At 42.1% G+C, this 22298-nt stretch overlaps 1 protein-coding gene across 4 annotated transcripts; it reads right to left on the bottom strand.

Moving 5' to 3' along the window:
• Positions 1-19416: 19416 nt before the first annotated feature.
• Positions 19417-21497, bottom strand: LOC147628388 (trihelix transcription factor ENAP2-like). Of its 4 annotated transcripts, XM_086813473.1 has the most exons (3): positions 20234-21497; positions 19992-20085; positions 19417-19864 (listed from the first exon to the last, which is right to left on the bottom strand). In XM_086813473.1, the coding sequence occupies exons 1-2, from the start codon at positions 21381-21383 to the stop codon at positions 20024-20026; spliced, it is 1212 nt and encodes a 403-aa protein (XP_086669599.1). In that variant the 5' UTR covers positions 21384-21497; the 3' UTR covers positions 19417-19864; positions 19992-20023. The 4 variants fall into 4 exon arrangements, with proteins under 4 accessions (XP_086669599.1, XP_086669601.1, XP_086669602.1 ...); XM_086813475.1 differs by lacking the exon at positions 19992-20085 and having other exon boundaries at positions 20158-21497; XM_086813476.1 differs by lacking the exon at positions 19992-20085 and having other exon boundaries at positions 20234-21496.
• Positions 21498-22298: the final 801 nt, after the last annotated feature.

Raw genomic sequence — 22298 nt, forward strand, 5'->3', positions numbered from 1 at the left:
TATTAAATAAACTAATTAATTTTTGCTCTTTTTAAAAATAATAATAAATAAACTAAAAAATAAATTATTAAAACTAAAAATATAACTAAAACTATTTTTTAGTTAATAATTAATTAACTAATTATTATTTTATATTTATTTATTTATTTATTTATTAGGAGGGTGGCGGGGTGCGGGGTCAGCCCCGGCGGGGGGGGCGGGCTGGGTGAGCGCAAAGGTTGGTGGGGGGTGCAGAGTTGGCTGGCGGGTGCAAAGGGCGGGGCCGGGTGAACGCAGAGGGCGGGGAGCCGGCGCGAGCAGGGACGGCACACCAACTTGCCCATCCATATTTTGTCCAACCCATCAACCTACAGTCTGCTATTTCTTTTGACCTACCCACACCCATTTGTCTCTTCACATATATTTGGACCTTACACCCATTTGTCTCTTCACATATATTTGGACCTTACACCCATTTGTCTCTTCACATATATTTGGACCTTTAGGAGATTTATGTGCATTTAGGTTTGTTTGGGCTTCTTCACATGTTTTTGTGCATTGTGGATTTTGTCCACAGAGACAAGGCCGATCAAAATTCTGTCACCACAGATATTTTTTAAATATACCAAAGAAAATTCCTATGGAGTTAGAATTTTCACCACCGGGTAGGCGCAGTTAAGAAGCCGCAGCACCCCTGTAGTAGCGGAGCGAAAATTACATCTCGATATATGTTGGGTTTTGCGGAGCCATGCGGCTCGTCAGGCTCACGCTTACTTAATGATCGAACTTATCGAGGCTCGTCACACAGTTCATCGTAAACAGACAAAATCACTATTCATTGGAGGGGGTTGTTGAAACCCTACTATACAAACGATGAGGTTGTTGAAAACCTCGCATACAGGAAACTATTTCAAAATACAGAAACTTTGGGGGACGTTACGTGGCTCGCTTGGTAGGAGCATGCAGAGGAAGATCGCGCCTCTATTGTGGGCAACTATTTTAGCAGTTGTAATCGTTGGAAAAAAATGCAGTAATCAAAAAATAAAAAAAATTAATTACGTAAGGTTTAATCTTAAGGTCAAACCTTAATAAATTATATAATTAAGTTCCCTCAATTAATTAATTGAATATCTTTTTTCACTCGTTGTATGCCCCTATTAACATACTATTTGGGTTTATTCACACGCCTTGTGCTTCTTTGGTGATTTTTTACGAGTGCAAGGTATGTCACACCTACAAGGTATTATTTAGGCTTGTTCACATGCCATGTTTTCTATTAACTATTTCTTTTAATTATATATTTTATATAAACATAAATTCTGATTTTATATATATATATATATATATATATATATATATATATATATGTGTGTGTGTGTGTGTGTGTGTGTATGTATGTATGTATATATGGGAATTATTTTATTAAATAAACTAATTAATTTCCTCTCTTTTAAAAAATAACAATAAATAAACTAAAAAATTAATTAGAATAATATTAAAACTAAAAATATAACTAAAACTATTTTTTAGTTAATAATTAATTAACTAATTATTATTATTATATTTATTTTTTTAATTTATTAGGAGGGTGGCGGGGGTGCGGGGTCAGCCGCGAGGTGGGCAGGCTGGGTGAGCGCAAAGGTTGGCGGGGGGTGCAGAGTTGGCTGGCGGGTGCAAAGGGCGGGGCCGAGTGAACGCAGAGGGCGGGGGGAGGAGGGTGAGCCGGCGCGAGCAGGGACGGGGAGGTTAGCGGGGCCAAAGGGCGGGTTATGGGCTGGCGAGCACGGACGGGGCAGGCCACCCTAGTTTTTGATTTTTGATTTTTTTAATTTCGTTTTTTTCCTTATTTTCTTTATTTTTTCTTTTTTAATAGTTAACTAATATAAATATTTATTATATTTACATAAAAAGAGAGTGTAAAAAAGAAAGTTCTTTTTAAAAATAAATCAATCCATTAAACTTGATTTATTTTTTTCTTGTATTTATAAAAATAATAGGTAATTCATTAAAAAAAGGAAAAAATAGAAAGTAGGGGGGATTTTTTAAAAACTTTTATGAAGTAAAGAAAAAAAGATTAAATCGAGAGGAAAAAGAGAGAGAGGTGAGAAGTTTATTTTTGAATTTAACAATATAAATATAAATAAATGTATACACACACACACACACACACACACACACACACACACACACACACACACACACAAAGGATAGAAAGAGAGAAAGGGAGAGAGAAAAAAGAAGAGAAAGGAGAAAAGGCAAAGTCAGAGAGATAAAATTCGTAAAGGAGGAAAAAATAAGAGAGAGGGGAAAGATTTTTAAAATTTTACCACAACAAACCAATAAATAAGAGGGATTTTTTTATTGTCCTTTGTGCACATGTGGGAAGATTCTTTCAATTTTAAACTAGATGTAAGTCAACTAGAGTCCCCACTCATGGACAACCCTTATGACACTTGTGGTACCCTCTTCTTGGATTTTATCCACCTCTCTCTTACACAAGCCCCACTAGGACTCTTCTCATTAAATGCACTTAACTCCTAATGAGTTGTGTAAACAAGCAATTAAGGATTTATGAAAATTAATTCTTCCACTAATTTTCCTCATTGTGATGCAATCATCGGGCTCTAATTATTCTTGCTAGATTGATCAATGCATGCAAATAAACATATCATCGAATTCCTCAAGGAATTGCTAACGTTTCAAGTACTCATTTGCAAGTACATTAATAAAAAAATACAGGATTATTGAGTACTTAATTTTGCAACACAACAATGAGCTTAATGAAGCTCAACTCCATGAAGTTTGATAGATCTTTCAGTTAAAATGAAGTGTTGATGTGTAGAAACACTCCAAATTGCCAATGGTTCATCAAAGAATCATTATTTTTACTCAAAGAGACGTTTTAGCTCTTTTTTTTTGGTTTTTTCAATCACTTTAGTTCACTAATCACTTCCTTAATGGAAAAAAACAGCCCATTAAGAGAAATTAGTGAATATCAAGTGGTTTTTTGGTATCTTAGCAACTAGATTGCTAAAGCCTATGTGTGATTAGTCAATCTCATCACTCTTTTTTAGTCTCTAATTTCCCTAATTTGAAGAGGGAATTTGGGGTTTCAAGAGATTGATTTATGCCTGATGTGCATAGATTGGGGTTTCATCCAATTATGTGTTGTTTTTTTGGATTTTTTCAAGTTTACTAATTACCTACCAATCAAAAACCATAAATTAAGGATTAATTAGCAAAAGTTAAGCGATTTATGGAGGTTTTGTACAATGTTTTTCATTCCTAATGATCTTATGCACTTGCCACACAAGATTATGCAATTAAAATAAACAAAAAACACTGGATTAATGCAAAAAACCATCTCTCTCTCTCTCTCTCTCTCTCTCTCTCTCTCTCTCTCTCTCTCTCTCTCTCTTTCAAGCATAAACCCTCTTCCTAAATGCTCTTTTTCTTGTAAATTCTCCACTCTAATGCAATGCAAATTAACCCAAATAAAACAAGCATGTAAACAACATCAAAATACAATTAAAATCCTTCAAAATCACTTCCAATTCTCCAGTACCATTTTTTTCGGAGTGTGACCTCCTAATCAAGAATGGGAAATATTAGGTGTACCCAATGCTTGGAATGGATCGAATTAAGGCTAAGCCCTAAAGCTATTCCCCAGAGCGGTGCTAAATGTGTTAATTAGAAGTACTCACCTTGTCTTCCACCAATTAACTTGTCGTTGGGAATTTGCCAAAGAGCCGCACGTGGTGGTAATCTACAACTTCCTCTTGAAGAGGGTGGCTAGCTGATCATCTACATCCTTACTCCGTTGTCACACCAGAGAGATCCATAGACAATGGGATATAAAGAGTGTGCTCAATCTTGCTATGATGGAAGCAAGACGAGGCTCTCTACTTTGGCAATCTCTCACACTCACTTGAAAAAGAAAAGATTATGCAAAAGAATACCCCTAATCATGCCCTAATCACAATTGCACTCTATCATGCAATGCAAGATTACAACAAATCACATGCAAGAGAGAGAGAAAGAGAGCTCACATACAATCTATTGCAAAGGGGAATGATTATCCTTTGCTTAGTGAGAAATTGACATATGTACATGTGACTAATGTTCACACTTAGCTGACCAATGACTTAAAAATAGTCCATGGTGGTATTTTACTAGCCTAGAACTTACATATAAAGTCCAAGACTTCTCATATTTTACAATAAGCCCAGTGTAGGGCTGCACACTCATAAGTACAGTTATCGTCATAGAAAAGGTTTCATATAAAGTCCAAGACTTCTATTTTACAATAAACCTAGTGTAAGGCTGCACACTCATAATAAGTACAGTTATCGTCATAGAAAAGGTTACATATTTTGAAATACAATGATGTCTTTTTAGTGCAAAAATAAAGTGTCATAAGTTGGCATAATGCCCTACAGAAATAGGATGGTCAAGGCCATGTTAACCGGAGTGGTTAACATCGCCCTTCTTCCTTTCTCCTCATGTTGGCCTTCTCTAAGGCGGCTGAGCCTTAAAACAAGGCAATGAAAGTGCTCTTCTTCCTTTGGTGAGCCTTTGAGAGGCTATGAACATCTCCTTGTTAAACTTAGTCTGTGGTGGCTGTCGTCTCCTTGACACACTTCACCTGCACGCTAAGAAGTCAAAAAAATGGCTGTGATGCACTAGGTTGAATTTAGTTGAGCCTTTGAACAAAAAGGCAGTGAAACTAGTCACTCCTTTTTTTTAAAAAAGTATGTGCTAGGTTCTGTGAGGTTGTCGATACATGAACTAGCCTACAATGTTTCCTTGTATTTTATGTTATGGTGGAGGTACTCATTCTAGCCTATAATCACTCCTTCCTGAGAGGCTTTTTGTGGACTATATGCTAAGCCTCCAAAGAAGGCGATGAAGCCTTGGCTACAAGGTTACAAATGTGTCCACAGTGCTGCTAGGCCACAGTGCTGCTACAAGGTTACAAATGTGTCCATAGTGCTGCTAGGCCTCGCTCAATATGTTTGTGTGCTTATGTTGAAAGAAAGCTCAAACTTCCTTAGTAAGTGGGTGTCTCTCTGATTCTTGTCCACTCTCCCTCGACCCTAGGTTGATTGTCTGAGTAAGTGGAGCTAATTAAGCTTTAGACTCAAGCATAATTAGGTTACAAGATTGAGACTTGTACCATAAAGAGGCTTGAGAGCTTGCTTGATTCATTACTTGAAATGGACCCCTTTTATATGAGGAGAGTACAACAAAGCTACGATAGCTCATGTGGGATAACTTGGCTAGGTGACTTGGCACTCTAGCGTCACTCATTTCAACACCCCCCCTTGATGTTAGATTAGGTACAATTTTTAGGCTTTCACTCTTCCTCTCTCTCCCCTTGTGCTAGGCTACTTTGGCCCTTATGCTACTTTGGCATTATAGCTATTTTGGAAATGAATTTCATCTTGAGTGCATCATATGGCCTTAGAGGCTGATTATATCACACTTTTTGTAGAGACAAGAGAGGTGAAAAGTACAATGGTTCTTTTCATAGAAGAGCGCGTCTTCAACTGGACAGCTTTGACCTCGATGTAGTTTTCCTGCTTCTTTTTGTGATAGAAATCTTCTTATAGGTTACCAATTTTTCTACAATAGTCAACAAACAAGCTTTGGTTTATCTTTATTGTGACATTCATTCTTGGTATGACCAAGTTTTTCATAGTGATAGCATCTTGGAAGTTGAGATGTTGATTGATTTTTTCTTTGAAATCTCCCACCCTTTGTATACATTGCTTGCTCACTTGAATGTGATTTGAATGATTCTTTATCCTTGAAGTTTGATTCATGTTTAAGCAGAGATGATTCTATATCTTTAATTTTAGTGTTGGGCACATTTTTAAGTGGAGCAACAAGTGATTCATAAGGTTCTTTGTCAACACTTTTAAACAATACAAAAATAGATTCATCTTTTTCAATGACTTTCTTTAATGCACTAAGTTACTGCTTGTTGATACCTTTGAATTTACTGATGTGTTATGCCATGGTCTTGGTCTCCTTCTTGTCGAGCTTGTAAAACTGCATGAGAAGGTTGATCTTTGAGCTCTTTGAATCAATGCCGAAAATCTTGTTGAGTTCTTGCCATGCCAACTTGGCATCCTTTATGCCAGCAATGTGATTAATCACATCATCATCAAGATTTTGAACGATAAGGCCCAATGCTTTGTTGTTTTTAAGTGGCTCAACCTCCACTTGTTCATCCTGAATTAGGTGCCAAAGCCCCTTACGTATAAGCAAGTACGTGGTCTTGATTTGCCATGTGTAAAACCCATCACCATTAAATCTCGAGATGACTTCTACATGCTCCATGATGAGAAGGGGGTCTTACCTTGAGCCTTGACTTTAGTGCTCAGGCAATGTCTAACCCTTTTACAAGTGATTAAGGTGCAAAGTATACGCTAGAGATAAACCCAATGCGGTGAAAAATCACTTATTTGAGCAATGCAAGTGGTTGAGATGAATTTTTATGCAACAGAGAGTTTCCTACAATGGAATAGCACTCTAATTTTTCAACTTTGCCTTTGAATAAGCTCAATTTCTATCAAACGGCTACTAATGATAGTGATTAAGTGTTAATCACTATGATTAACAGAGCTAAATTATGGAGGATGAAATTGAGCAAATTGGTAGTGTTTTTGATGGGGCTTTTTGCTTGGCCTTATTGCCTTAGATTAGTTCTTTGCTTAGAACTCAAAGGAAACTTACTGCTTCTCAGAAAACGGTGAAAACAAGCGATTAAGTGTGACTTGTTTTTTAGCTTGCCATCATCACCAGTGGATGAATGGGGCTCAGATTCCATTTGTAGATAGCATAGAGAATTGCTAACCCATAGCCAAGAGGGATTGGGTTGATTGCATGAAGCAATTTTTGTCAAAATCTTCCTTCACTTGTTTAGCATAATTTGGGTTCATCCTGTATCTTGTCTACTTGATTAGGGTTGCATCTTCTTTCAGGTTAATTCTATCTGGTAGAAACTAGGATCAATCCCCCTCATGTCAGAATAGTTCCAAAAGCAAAGACATCCTTGTATAGAAATTAAGCAATTCCAAGAGCCTCCCTCTAAATTCTTGATTAAGTTTTGCACTAATCCTGGCTGTCTTGGGTTCCTGATCATCCCCTAGGTTCACCTCCTTGAGCTCGTCTTCTTGCACTCTGATATTTCTTTTCCTGAGCTTAGCTTCCTCTTATTTTAGAGCCACCATGGCTTTTTCCTATTCTACCTATAGCTCTTCCACATTATCTTGAGTGTCCTCTTCCTCTTTACAAGTGCTTTCCTCATTGACTTTCACCTTAGGATGAGCTACCAGGACCTCTGGGTCATACCTTTGCACAATCCTTTCTATGTTTACTTCAAATAGGGAAAGCGAATCCAGATTCTTCTTTAAGATCTGCTCTTCTTCATTTTCTTCTACCCCTTCTAGGTAGTTCAGGCCTTTTGCATGCATTGGTCGGTTTCCCAGGCTTAGCCTATCTCTTCCTACCCCCCATTGAGATGCATACGTTCTTTTTGCCTCTTTTGATTGTGATCCTATCCGTCTCCCAATTATGCTTTATTCTTCCAAGGCCTTCCCAGGAGCATGGAATCTACACCTGCTATCTCGGTCATCTTGAGAACAATGAACACAACAGTGAAGCTACATCCTGCAACCTCTATCTATTTTCACCTGATTATCCTGATAGATCGGACCCTTCTCTTGTTAGCCATGTGAATGTGGTATGGAGCAGTCTGCATGCCAATGATCCTTATCTTTTTAGCCAAGATATCTAATATTATGTTTACCCCTGACCCTTCGTGTCTAGAATGACTCTTGTCACTGTCTCACCTCTGATCCTAATGGTTACTTTTGAAACAAACGTATCATAGTCCTGAAGAGTTTCCACATTTCTACATTCTGTCATTGGGTTTTTTGATTCTTGCAAAGGCATTTATGTGAGTTTTTCATTTGGTATTATGGCATGTAGCAGCAACTTCTATTTGTAGTTGAGAACTAAGTTCAACATTTGATCCAGAGTGATATTCAATTTCATCTTGCTGAGATCCTCCCATAAGTCATATTCTTTACTGCTTTTCTCCTCATTAGCTGGTGTGCCTTTTCTTCTATAAATCCTTCTTTCTCTCTCCTTTCTATATCCCTGGTAAGTAGGAGAAACAATAAAACTCCTCAAAATAGGAGCCACTATAATCCTTTGACTTTTCCTAGATTCACCAATTAGCTCTATAAACAATGTTATAAACTTTGTGAAAAGGAGGGCATTGAACCGCCTTATCTTTGGCAAAGCTCCAGGGAAGGAACATGACCAGGTTCACTCCCACAAGGAGTGCTCAAACAATGTCGAGCATTATAATGTTTAAAACATTTGGTGTCGATCCTTAGATGGGTATATCCCAAGCTAGCCATGACCAAGTAGCCCAACAACCATATTTATGTGGTAATTGGGACATGTCTCTTCTGTTGTATCATTAGTGATAAAGCATTTCACAAAACACTCAACATCAAGCACACAGAGTGCAAGCTCCCTCTCTCTCCACAAAAAGCCCATTATAGAAGGAGTCCCTCTACATAATGCAAGCAAGAGTCTCTCTACATAGTGCAGCCAAGAGTCTCTCTCTCTATAAAATCCCATTATAAAGTTCCTCTAGACAATGCAAGCATGAGTCCACACAAACTAAAGGTAAATTTTATTTTTTGCCAACACCTACAATTGGACCACAACAAGCCACACACTCTCACCATCGAAGTACCACTCTTCATCCTATTACTCTTGTCCATTACGAGGTCAATGTTTAAGCTTAAGATGGCACCCAAAATAAGCAAAACCTATCGTTCACACAAACTAAAGGTATTTTTTCTTTCCACCACCAATGCCCACAATTGGGCCACAATAAGCCACACACTCATTGCCAACAAGTACCACTATTCACCTTCTTACTTCTATCCACTCCTTTCCATTTGTGGAGTCAATGTTTATGCTCAGGTCAGCCTACTTCTCCACATGAGCACTTCAGATAAAATACATGAGCCCACTTCTTCGTTGAGCACTTCACATGAAACATGAACATTGAACTCAAACTAAGGACATAACCCCTGCACAAGGAATGCATGTACACCACCAACATTAGAAGCTTTGGCCAAGCACACTTCAATACACCACTAGAAGAAGCTCTGGCCAAACACACTTCAATACAGAAACTTAGCACCACATCCTCATCAATGACATTCATCCAGGTATATATATGGATGGGGTAACCATGGTGGTACACCTGGCCTATGGTATGAACCATGGGCACCAAGTGCAAACTCAAGCTATAAACATGCTCATGCTAGGTGATATCAACCCTGAATGGGAGAAATTTTGGCACTTGATCCTCCACATTATGTGTAATTAGTGTATTAGTTACTACATCATGATAAAGAGTGAATATGTAGAGTTGGTAATACCCTTTGTAATTAGTGATTTAAACATGCTCATGCTAGGTGATAACAATCGTGAATGGGAACATTTTTGGCACTTGATAATTAGTGCATTATTTACTACATCATGATAAAGAGGGAACGTGCAAAATTGGCAATAGCCTTTGTAAAATTGATAGATTGTCTTTGAACACAAGAAAGATTGACTTCCTCTCTAGTGATGAAAAATTTGAAGTCTCATTGCAAAGCTATAGGGTTTGAGCCTCATAGGCTATGATTAAAAGCATCAATCTAAGGTGATGAGCCCAAGTAAAACCTTTCCAAACCATTTCTATCATGAACTCCTGAGCATTTGCACGAACTCGGCTCATAAGTTTGGAGCAACCACGGTCCTCATGAGGGTCCTCTACTACACTGCAATATGGGAAGATCTCCCCGAACCCTATAGCAAAGTGTAGCCATCCCAAGCATGCCTCCTCAATAGCAAACCCCAATAGCTCCCTCCCCTTCCAACTCTCCTAAAACCAAGAAGAAAATGCTTGATCAAGAGACCATTGCCACCGAGGCCTTTGCTAAAATTTTAGAGATAAATATGTTGGACAACACCCCCGCCGGTGTGGTAGTAAGCACAAGTGGCCACACCAAGCCCCTAAAAACTAGGCACAATTCAGTTACCCATTCCAAAGATCCTTCCCTATGGCTGAGAATGTACCAGGAAGTGCTCAACGCATAGTCTATTTCGAGGGGAGAAGATTATCCAGTTCTAAAGAGGTGCATAGTCTTATAGAGACTGACATATTGTTATAGAAAGGGCATCTCGCCTCAGCTGAAAGCTTCTCCCAAGCCATGTTTAACTCTCAAGGCTACCTCCTAGACTTTCCCTCCACCTTCTCCTCCATAATCCAAAACCTCACCGAGCACATGACCAAATTTATGGCATGACAAAAGGAGTAGACAAATGTGGCCTAGCAAGCACTCCTCCTAGCATATGCGAATATTGCCTAGCTAGAGACTCAAAAAAATGCTACCATTACCCTTAATGATAGGCTACAGGTCTAGGCCCTTAAAGTCGACACTCAAATTAATTGTTTGTGAAGAGAATAAGAGGTCCTACACAGAAATAGTGGGATCCCGGGAAACTAGAGCACAATCGTAAGAAGAACTCATCTTGGCTATTGTTGCACTTTAAAATGTTGAGACCATGGCACATAATAGGCCAAGGTCCACAATCACATGTCTGAGCAGCACCGAGATTTTCAGAGGGCAAGTGAAGACCAAACCATCACTCTGCTCAAACAAATCATTACAAAAATGAAATCTAGACTCCAACCATAGCAAGTTGCCTCAGAGACAAAGAGGAAGCCCAATAATCTTATGAATGTGGTTATATCGACTTGCCAAACCTCACCATCACTTCCCAACCACCCTCTAGCCTCCTCAAACTATGGCAGCACAATACCCTCTAGCTCAAACTCCTTCAACATAACATCTTCCTCGATGACAAGATTCACACATCCAACTTCTCCACCATCCTCTTCCAAAGTCCCTTATGCCTCCCACACCACCCTCGCCATGCTCTTCTTCAAGAACACCATCTCCTTCACTAAGCTCTCCACCACTTTTTGCTTTCCTCACCACGTTCTTTAGTCCTAGTGCTGAGTCCTTACCTTCTCCAACTACTGGGATAAGGGCGACTTCATTGACCTTTTTGTTCCCACTGACTTGTGTCCATACCACACATCCACACAAATATCATTAGCAAGCCCATTCAGTGGATGCACATACATTGTTGGCAGGACATGGATAAGGCATCTCACTGCAGAGGAAAGCATTGTTTACACACCCATCGGCATCATTGCCTTATATCATAGAATATGAAAGCAACTCCAACTTATGTGTACTAACAAGTGCCACCTCTTCAACATTGTGCATGTGGCCTACCCCCAAGATGTATCAAATAAGGAATACAAGGAGGCACGCAAATTTTATTGATCCATGAAGCCAAAACTCAAGGTAAAGTACAAGAAAGTAGCCACCACAAACACTACCAAAAGGATAAGGATAACAGTGATGCACCCAACAGTAAAGACAAGTCTGGGGAGAAGTCCCCCTAGCACGATCAGTGGTGTGGGTGGCCCAAGTGAAGCTTCCCAAGGCCCTTCAACATCAGTTTCATGTGCTTTAGGAACGTTTTCCTCCAAAGGCAAGGCCAAAGAACATGCCTTGATCTCCTTCCCCCTGGACTAACCCTCTACATCACCTCCCCCTCTCTTTGCCTTCATCTCACCACTTGCCACTCCTCCTTGGATTACCCCACCTACATCTCCAGCACCGCCCTTACCCCTCTCATCTCCCAAGCCTCCCCCACCACACTTACCTCTCTAGGGGGATGTCCTAATTGGACCAAATCCTCCATTTCACAAGCTGATCACCCCTCTCTCCCCTCGTTGTCTCCTTCGCAGATCTTAGAAGAAGGCAAGATCCCAGTACCCCCATCAGTAACAAAAGATGCACCAACTTGACCATCCATTCAACTAGCATGATCCTCTCCATGATGGGATTGACATTGACAGAGCCCTCAAAATCATGGATCTCACTGGGCCACTGATTGCCTTAATGTATGCCTCTCATCAAGCTTTATCTAGAACAAAAGTTCCATCAATTGTCTGGATCTCATTGCAAGAGGGATCAAGAGGGATATAAAAGACCAAAAGCCAGGTTAGCCCTAATAATGTGCATGACCTCATGGGTGAGCAACCAATGTGGTGGTGGGGTGACCCTACCTTCTCTAGGCCAAGTATTAAGAGGAGTATTGCTACGCTCCAAGGTCAAGATTAGCCCTCTTTATTTCCCAATCAAATGCAGATGGGCCTAGGACCTTTGAAGAAAGAGTTGGAGAAGAACCCAAAGAGCTGGAGAAGAACCCAAAGTTGTAGAAGCTGCATTTCAATTTCCCCTAGCTGCCTCCACCTGAAACACCCTTCTTTTGAATTAAGAATGGATTCTTCGCACAATGTGTAGGTTCATCTAGGACTATGATGATGTGTGTGACCCTGACATGGACATTACCATTCACTTTTTTTGTTTCATCATCTTCCTTTTGGTGGAATTCCCTGAGTGGGATGCATTTGATGAAGGTCAATAGGGCACGGCATTTGACATCAACAAGGGCCCAACTCTTCACCAAGTACTCAGCTACTATAAGCAAGTACAGTGGATGTAAGTCTAACAAATGCTATTATTCAAAGATATGTTTGAAATGGCCTTATGGACATCCTACAAAGCCTTTCATTGAACCACCCATAGTACACGAAGTCTTGCTTTGACTTCTATTAGAACTTCAGCAGGGCGGTATCTTCTACCACTAACCTTCACTACGGATTTCGAGGATGGAAACATGATGAGAGAGGGGGGGTATGTTAACCACAAGGGCTAACATTACTCCAAGCGTGCGGCAACACTTTCAAGCCATGTTTTGTACCACGTAATATGCTTTATGTAAAATAATTATGGGAGATCTTTGAGCTTAAGCCATATTTTCGTAAAACATAATATATGCTTTATATAAAATGATTATTTCAAGTAAGGAGGGGAATGTATTGTAAACAAACAACATAGGGTAATGCCATCCTTAGAGAAACATGCCCTTTCAACATGGTAGAATAAGCACAACACGACAAAAATATAACACATGAGAAGTGGCCCATGTATGTAACAGGCTTGAGTGTTGAAGAAGAAAAAGTGAATACACCCCATGAAGAGCAAGGTGAGGCCTCCATTTATGCTCTTGGTGGGGGTGTGTTTATTTTGTCTTATGGTTGTGAACAAACTATAGTAGACCATAGTATCCCATCAGGTCGAGCAAGTTTTGATGGTTACATATGGCATGGCATGCATTGCAAGAAAAAGACACATAATGTAGGGTAAGCATTCCTTCAAGCGAGCAAGGTAAGGAAGAGTCCTTGAGAAGAAGCCAAGTCTGAGAACCATCCTATATACTTGGCCAATCAACATGACCATACTACTTTTGGTGTAGTGTGACTTAAGAGCTACCGCATGCTTGACATAAAAAGAGGGTACTGTCACGTTTGAAAAGAAACTAGACTTTTAACCCTAAAGACCTTAGTCAAATGAATGGAAAAATAAAGGAAGAAAAGCTTACACAAAGCAAGTAACAAGAAAATATGATTGGATGATGTGAAAGAGAGTGTGTGTAAAATGTAAAGGTGCAGCTTCAACTAGGGTGTGTGAGTGTATATATGTAAGGGTGTAGTAAAAAATACTATGATTAGAGAGTGTAGTTATACAATTTAAGGGAAGAGTTAACCGCCATGGTTAACATTACTTACTTTTGGGCATATAGCCTATAAGTATGGTGGCATGTTTTTGTAATTCTACATATGTTTGTAAGTGCGATGGCATATTTTTGTAATTCTGCACACTAGGTGCTTAATGAAAAGGTGATATAATGAGTATCCATCCTCTAAAGCCTGATTCCATGAGCCAAAGCACCAATTGTGGACCACGCGCACCTTAAACACATTCTTGTGCGGCCACATGTAAAAAGGCGGGCATGTATATAGGATATACTTCTCCTATGAGAAAGGATAAAATCTCATTATCCAAACTTGAGTTCACTCTCTTCAAATCTCATTATCCAAACTTGAGTGCACTCTCTTCATATCTTGTGTTGTGAGACTTGTGTGTGCTAAGTAGATCCTTGCATGCTTGTGGGGTAAATTACTTCTTCTATACTTCTCTATCTCGCAAGATTGTGGTGCCCACATAGCCCACCATCCGAGCATCGTTCCTTGCATGCTGGATTGAGGACCACAACATGACAACGGAGTGGAGTGGATATGCAAGTGTGTGTAGCTTTTATGTCACTACAAGGTTGAGAAATCGGGACTAAGGTAAGTCCCCTAATCAATAAGACTAAACACATCCACACACGGAAGCTTCCTTGAAGCAGCTCTAAGACGATAGTCTTTACGACATGCGTACTAACAAGAAAGCATACGGCGGTCAAACACAAACCTCTTTTTTCAGTGTTTCCTGGAGTCATTCCTACAGTTCCTTAAGCTTGGGATACCAATGTCAAAAATTCCCAAGTATAGGTAGATTGATGGGTCTGGCATCGACTAAAGATGGATTGATTTCCAATGCCCAATGATCAAAACCTAAGAGCATGACAAAAACTTGCTTTTGGCTCGGAGCTTCATTGATCCTCAATTAAGGCAAGCACGGTATGACGTTGAAATTTGAGGGCAAATGAGTCACAAGTCACCACTAAAGGAACACCGAATGTGCTAATCATGGACATGTCGCTTTTTCTCAAGAAGTAAGTGATAGTGCCAAGGAAAATATGTTGGCTCCAGAAGCAAGTGCTAGTGCCAAGGGAAATACGGTGTCTCAAGCAAAGGAGTTGTAGGATTTGAGCAAATAGCAAGTGGGCATATAAGCAGAAGCTAAGGGATATGACTACACATTGGAAAGCTATTAGATGTAAATTCCTAGCACAGTGATAGAAGTCACTTGGATCATTAAAAGGGCTCAAGGGCCTACAAAGTTAGACTTAAAGACAACCCACAGCAAAGGGACACTTGCACAAAGGACATGCACGAAGGACAGCCCAATGAGGGGACCAGTTGTGACAATCACTCCGGAGCATAGAAACAAGGCTTTGACAGCATTTCCAAGTGGGCCAAGGTTCTTATAAAACATTTGCAATTGGATAAGCAAATATTAAAAAAAGCATGGAAATGCAAAAGTTACTATGTGGAGAAGGTCGATGTGCATGCACACGGGTATTTTTCCTTCTCGATAGAGATTACTATGTGGAGATGGTTGATGTGCATGCACACGGATAATTTTCTTTCTCTCAAAGAAGAAAAGGAGAAAACCACCCTTCTTCTGAGGGATAAAACGAAAAGCCTAGTTACAGACATTTCTCTGAGGGGCATAAAGACAGTGATCCGAAGCCACAAAAAACAAGGCTACATTAAGATAAGAGTTTCATCGACATCAACCTCCAAATCGTGCTAGTCAAAATCTGCACATCTAAGAAGTTGGATGTCAACGGGAAGGGAGTGATGTTATTAACCCAATCAATGTACATAATAGCAAGTCAATGGGACTCAAAGCAACCCAAGGATCAATATACCAAATGGGATGACAATGATCTAAAGGTATCTTCCCACCACAAGAGAGTGGAACCTGTCAAAGCCATATCCACCAAATGGAGCTGAAAAAAATATGAACCCGAACCCCCTGGTGTTGCCAATGCGGCAACCATTTCACAGGTCCAATTGGAAACTTCTATGTCCGTCTTCCTGTTGAACTTGGAAGGCTTCAGAAGTTTCAATAATTGAGCTCATTCCTCATAAGGCATTGAGAAAGAACTTTGTAAACCGGTAATCCACAAACATTGAGCAAGTGAAGGCGAGCAAGAACTGTCCAAAGAATTCTATGGAGAGGGGGGACTCTGTGAAGGAGACCATCAGTGACATGAACATCATCTCTCCTGCCAACTACACGCACGTGTAGAATGATGACTGCCGCTAGGAGCGAAGATCATCCAGTACATCTAGTACATCCTTGCTTGCATCCAAAGGAGTAAAAAATTCTCCTTCATAAAGTGCCAACTACTTAGTCCTCGAAATAATCCAACACTTGCTGAGAAGCACAGACCCCTGTAGATTCCAGATCCATAATACTAGGTGCTCGAGGTGCCAACTACTCATCCTGTCGAGACATGTAGATATAACCTCCATTTTAGCCACCTAAGTGTCCATGGATGCCTTCATGTTGAGAAGCAAATCAATGAGTTGTGTATCTAATGATAAATATCAAGAGATCAAGGACTAGGTGAGGGATTTAGCCTTGCACAATGAGGCAAGTGTTTGCTCAGGCAAGAAGCACAATATACCCCAATTAGCCCATGTGCAATGAAGAGAATATTCACTTTCCCCAAACCTGAACTTGTGCACTCCTGGAGTTTTACGTACCTACCCTATCCAAGCAATCAACACATGCAAGTGCTAGAAAAAAAAAATTTTGTAGGTTCCCTAGGCTCTAATATCAACTTTAGAACACTTGTGCCTATGTGCTAGGGTTTTCTAGAGATATAAAAAAGAGTGTAGCTAAATCACACACTCAACACACACAAGAGTCTAAACTACTACTTGCTATTATGTACAAGAAATAAGTAATACAACAGAAATTGAAGTACAAGATGTGGCTGAGAATGAAGATGTCAAATCACAGCACTGTGACCTACTGTATAATCCTGGCTAGCACTTCGCCTACAAAGAAACACCTTGTGAAGTCCAACACTGAGGAAAGTAGATGAATATGACAATTTGGCTACCCACGTATAGATATATGCACCAATGCTCTTAGTCAGCCGGTAGTATTGTTGTCGGCCCACTTACCTGACTGCCACGTCACTGCTGCCATGGCATGGCAGTGCCACATGTCACTTGCAGTGTCCAACTCTGCCTGTTGGCTGCTATCTGATGTCCGGATGTGTCCTGCATACTTGTAGGTCTGTCACACCTCTGTAGTTAATGCACAAGTTCATTAGGATTTTGTGTTCTACCACCTCCTTTAGAGGAGGGTGGTTTTGTGTTTGCCTGCCTGCACACCCTCTCAACATCATTCCTTTCCAGGTTTATATAGTGATGAGAAGGCATCTCATTTCGTACATGCTCCTGTATAACCTCTGCAAGCATCTCATCAACTGTGGGCTGTCTTGTTGAACCACTCTCCTGCTGGCACACATTACCTCTACTCGCATCAGAAGCACTGGGCAGTGTTAGGCACCTTCCTCCTTGAGTACAAGAAAGGATCAGCTGGTTACGGATCATTTCAAGAACATCTGAATAAATAATTCTGGGAAGTGCATCTATTTGTGTGGACTGTGACCCATAGGGTGGGCAAGAGAAGTCACATATACCCATCCAGCACAAATTATTGAAGCCTCCTCAATTGACAGGGCGGGTAGAGCAGTAGTACCCAAAGTACCCAGGTACATCACGAGGGAACTGCTCTCCCACCTATTGGCCCCAGAATGATTGGCTCAACCTGGAAAATGGAATTCCACCAAATGGCTGTCCGGCAACGGCCATAAATCTACCCCTCCAGGACCTTGAAAATGCACCATCAGTCAGAGCAATCTCCCTGCTGGAGCATGGGCTACTTGCCCTTGTCATGCCATGCCATGCCATGGGCACTGCATGACCAACTACCAACTGCTGCAATCCATGAATCTAAGCCTGACTCATCAACTGCTGAAGCATGGGCTGCTTTCCCTTCTCATGCGACGCCATGAGAACGGCACTGCATGGCCAACTTAATGTCCACCAACTGCTGCAATCCATGCATCTGAGCCTGAGTCATCATCTTTAGCTGTTCCATGCTCTGCATCATAGTCAATAGGGCCTCAAGAAACTGAGTTCGCATGTCTGGTAAGGGTGACAATGGGCAGCCATGCAAGTTCATGCCGCTAGCAGGTGCCAGTTCAGCCAAAGGGATACACATCTGATCGTCACTACAAAGACCTTTGAACCTGTTTTTAAGGCATGGTAATGCTCCCCCAAACAAGACCGTCCAGTGACCAAAAACCCTCCGAGACAAAACTTTCCAAACTGGTAAATGCAAGCCCATACAGTCTACTCACAGAACAAGGGCAATCAGTGTCTCGGTTGTTCCATCAATGGGTTAACCTTGCTACTGACAATTTTTTCTTTGATTGAATGTGAGATTTCTCTGAATTCGGCCTAAGATTTGAACTTCTTTTGGGACTTTTTTGAGCAACGAAATCTCTGATTCTGGAGTTGGTAGTGCTACTGAAACGTAGGGTGAATGTTCCTTTTGTTTTCTCCAGCTTCACACACGTTGAATTGTTGAGATCAGATATTAAGGCTGATTACAGATTGCACAAGCCTTAGAGGTGTCAGCTAGATTTCTAGTGAAAGCATTCGATCAACTGTATTTCCTCCACATCTTTACACACTACCATGGCTGCATTGAGAGAAATGCCATGCAAGCTACCACCACCACATCATGAGAGCTGCTTTTTTAAATGGGCTTTACCTTTCATGAATCATAGCCAACCAATAAGAAACAAGTTGTCAGCACGTTTCAAAGAGTTCACAGCAAAAAATGTCTGCTTTAATATGCCCAAGAAAGGGGACATCATTTTCTAACAAGCGAAACCCCATTTGCTTGACTCTTATCCAAGGACAAACTGTTTGATTTTTGCCTAGAAGTTTCTGCAGCCCTGTCTTGGGCCTCGTGTCAAAAAGAGGTAATAACAGAACAACTTTGTTACTTGGTGTTCATTACAGAGTATCGGTTCCCTATTTCCATAATGATTACACCATTATTGAAACCAATTTAACCCCAAGGATCATGGTCCCCCGCCTACCAACAGCACGTGTACACGAGGGAAAGTTTCCTCCCACCTGTTCATACATTTGAGACAGCAGTATAAAGCTGCAATTACTTGGGGAGATCGACCATAGCCTATGTGTGCCTGTTCAAGTCCTGGCATGTGCACTTTTTAGCTTGGTAATTACTAGATGGGTGGCCTGGGCATGCTGTGAACACCAGAATCTTATTTCACATCCAAAATGCAGGTGAGAGCACAAACTCAAGCAGAGCACCACTTGCTTTTTACAAAAACGTTAGGTGCAACCACCCCTCAAAAAAGAACAATTGTGGGGTGCCTAGGGTCTCATCTGGAGATTGTAGGCTGGAATCTGGGCACTCAGCACAGTGTATATGAGCTTGTCTTCTAGTCCAGTGTGGATGAGTTAGCAGAGGAGGCAAACAGAACAAACATGCGACTATACCAACACGTTCACAAACACGACAATCCCCTAACCAGACAAAAACAAAAGCAATATCTGTCTTTAAGAAAGCACATAGGATGGAGTTAATGCTACAATGACCTTGGCAGCCATCTCATAAAAAAGATCCTTGTAAAAAAAAGGTCATATATTACTGATCAGGGGAAGCCTCCCCACTCAAGCAGCTGAGATCTTTAACTTACTGAAAAGTAGTGTGACCTGACCACAAAGCACCCTCCAAAACTTTGCTAGGAGGATAGACCCAAAACTACATGAGGAGCCCTCACAATGTTATTATGCTACATGTGGGTAAAACAAGGTTGTAGTCCACAAGATTGAAAGCTCAGAATACTCCACTAGGATCATTCAGCATCATGCTATGTATTTGTAAACTTCGAAGCAGCAGTATTCACAACATGGGCATGCTTGACTCTTGTAAACCTCCATCATTCACAGCCAACCTTGATTTCTGAATGTCACCTCCACCTTGAGGTGGGATGGCGAAGGGTACGGCAATGCGTGTGCTCCGGGATGACACAGAATGCCAGAGGTAATAACCAGGCTGGTTTCAAAGGTAACGTTCTGCAATGAAGAGAGCCAAACCCATGAGACGATGAGAGAAGAAAGAAAGAAAGAAAGACAGATATATTAACGTCTCCTAAAGAGAGAAAATGCCCAAATCCCTTAGCTGGTTACAGAACATGGCCACCTGTGAGCAGGGCCCATCATGGCTACCGCACCTCAGGGACCAAAGGGCAACCTTGCCCGTTCCACTCTCCTCCCTCTCATCGGTGGGGATTTCTCTATAACCAGCCAAAGTGCCCAGATCCCATATTACTTAAAGGTAAGAGTATAAGCAGAAACAGAAAGAGAACCTGAGGAAAAAACCAAGACCTTAATCTATGGATGGACGCAGGACATCTGCCAGCATCGCCGTGAAACAGAGCGTACCAGTGTTGCTGTGTTTGCTGCTGCTGCCGTGCTTCATCTTGGCAAGCTCCACCTGTGTCTGCATGAAGAACTGCAGGCGCTGGAGCTCCAGGTCCTTGGTAAACTCCATTCTCTGCTTCTCAAGCTCCACCATCTGCTGCTGCTTTGCAGCCTCCATCCTCTCGTACACTTCCCCAAACTTGAGTATAGCCCTTGCCAAATCCTTGAAAGGATTATCTTCTTCAGAACTATGTCCAGCCCTCTTCCTTTTGAGCCGTTTGCCATCATCTGGAATGTTGTTGGGTGGCCAGCTTTCAGACATGTCCGGCTCTCCCTTCGATTTGGATGCGGTGTCCGCAGCGTTGCTATTGTTGATGGGCGGAGGAGGTCCAACCGCAGGCGGGGGCGGGCTGAAGAATAGCGGGGGCTTTTGGTCCTCCTCCGGTTGACGCTTGCTGGCAGAACAGGGCGGACCTTGGCCCTCCACACCGAGCGGCCGAACCTTCACCACGGGCACCTTGGGCTTCTTTAAGGGGCCGATGAGCTCGTCCAGGCGCTCGAAGAACGGCCATTTGCTGGGGGCTCCGCCCGTGACTAATTTGCTCTTCTCGAGCTTATACTTCTTCTTAAGCGTGTCCAGCCGGTTCTTGCACTGTACATCCGTTTTGGGCGCCTTGGAGGCGTGGGCGCGGCTGTTGACGGCGTCTGCTACGTCCTTCCAGTGTTTCTGTTTAAGGTTACCGCGGTTAAGCTCAAGGTAACGGTCGCCCCAGGCTTGGATGAGGATGAAGGTTGCGTCTTCGCTCCAGCAATCGTCACGGGAGTGGCGATCGGCCGGAGCTGGGTCTGCGATGGACGGCTTTGAGCTGCCTGAGGCGAGGGGTGGAAAAAGCGCGGGCGGGGCGGACGGCGGGGAAGAGGTGGACAGGTGCAGAGAAAGAAGGCGCGGCTGCTGCTGGAGTTGGTGTTGAAGCTGGTAGTGGTGGAGGATCTGCTGATGCTGTTGCTGGAGAGGAGGAGCCGCAATGGCAGCGGCGGGGCTGGACGACGGAACAACGGTAAGAGGGGTGGGAGCAGGCGACGGAGATGAGCTGCCGGCGGCACTACTGCTGGCGCCGCTGCTACCGCTGCTACTGCTGCCGCCGTGCCGTTGCTCGCCGTCGGCGGCCATAGCAAAAGGGGGGAGAGGGGAGCGGGGGAGCTATGTCGCCAAACGGAAGAACGTTTTTGTCTGGTGGTTATTTCGCCGGGGAACCGACGATAGTCGGCAAAATGGGGAAAAGATCCAGGCAGATCACAGCTTTTTAGGCCAACGCACTCACGGGTCACCACTTTCAAGATGCCGGCCCCTTTTTCTGACGAGCCGCCGTGGGCCCCTCGAGCCTCCCGTTGCCATCGCCGTCAATCATTTCTTTAGCCGGCCGTTCTCGCGACCACGTGCCGTTGTGGCGTTGAGCCATCACTTTTTGCATGTCTACGCCTACCCAACGTCTACACGGCTCTATTTCGTGTGTGCCCATATTTTGTGTGGGCCCAATCCATCATTTTTTTTTCATGATGTCTTTCTCTATACACTTAGATTTCACCCACACACACCATCGAATACGACAAATTATTTTTTTTCATGAAGTCTTAGTTGCATACTCGAACCCGGCTGAGTCATTTGATGTCCATGGCAACCATCATCCCTATTCCAAAGCGTGAGCTTGAAGAATAGCATTGCACACTGTTGTTGCCGCGTAGGATTGCCGAAGAGGAGGGTGGAAGCAAGTGCCATGACGATCGAACAATAACGGCCTAAGGTATGCGGATGACAGTCTACATGCCCATGTACACGCAAACACACCCTTAGTATAAGGTGTCCCCAAGAGGATTTGAACATAGGACCTCCCGTAGAAAGAATGCCATTATTTTAAAATTTTCTCAAAATTTCATATATATTAGTTAACTTATGAAGGTCACTACTTTGAATTTTATCATCGGACAATAGCTCATTTGTTAAGGAGTTTAGTTGATATGCCCAAACCTCGCTAGCTACCCCGAATGATGCTACCTTTTAATGTTGCCTGCGGGGGTGTGTGGGGTG

The sequence above is a fragment of the Cibotium barometz genome, chromosome 19, assembly GCF_041138505.1.
Source record: "Cibotium barometz isolate CiBa-2024 chromosome 19, ASM4113850v1, whole genome shotgun sequence".
Classification (NCBI taxonomy): domain Eukaryota; kingdom Viridiplantae; phylum Streptophyta; class Polypodiopsida; order Cyatheales; family Cibotiaceae; genus Cibotium; species Cibotium barometz.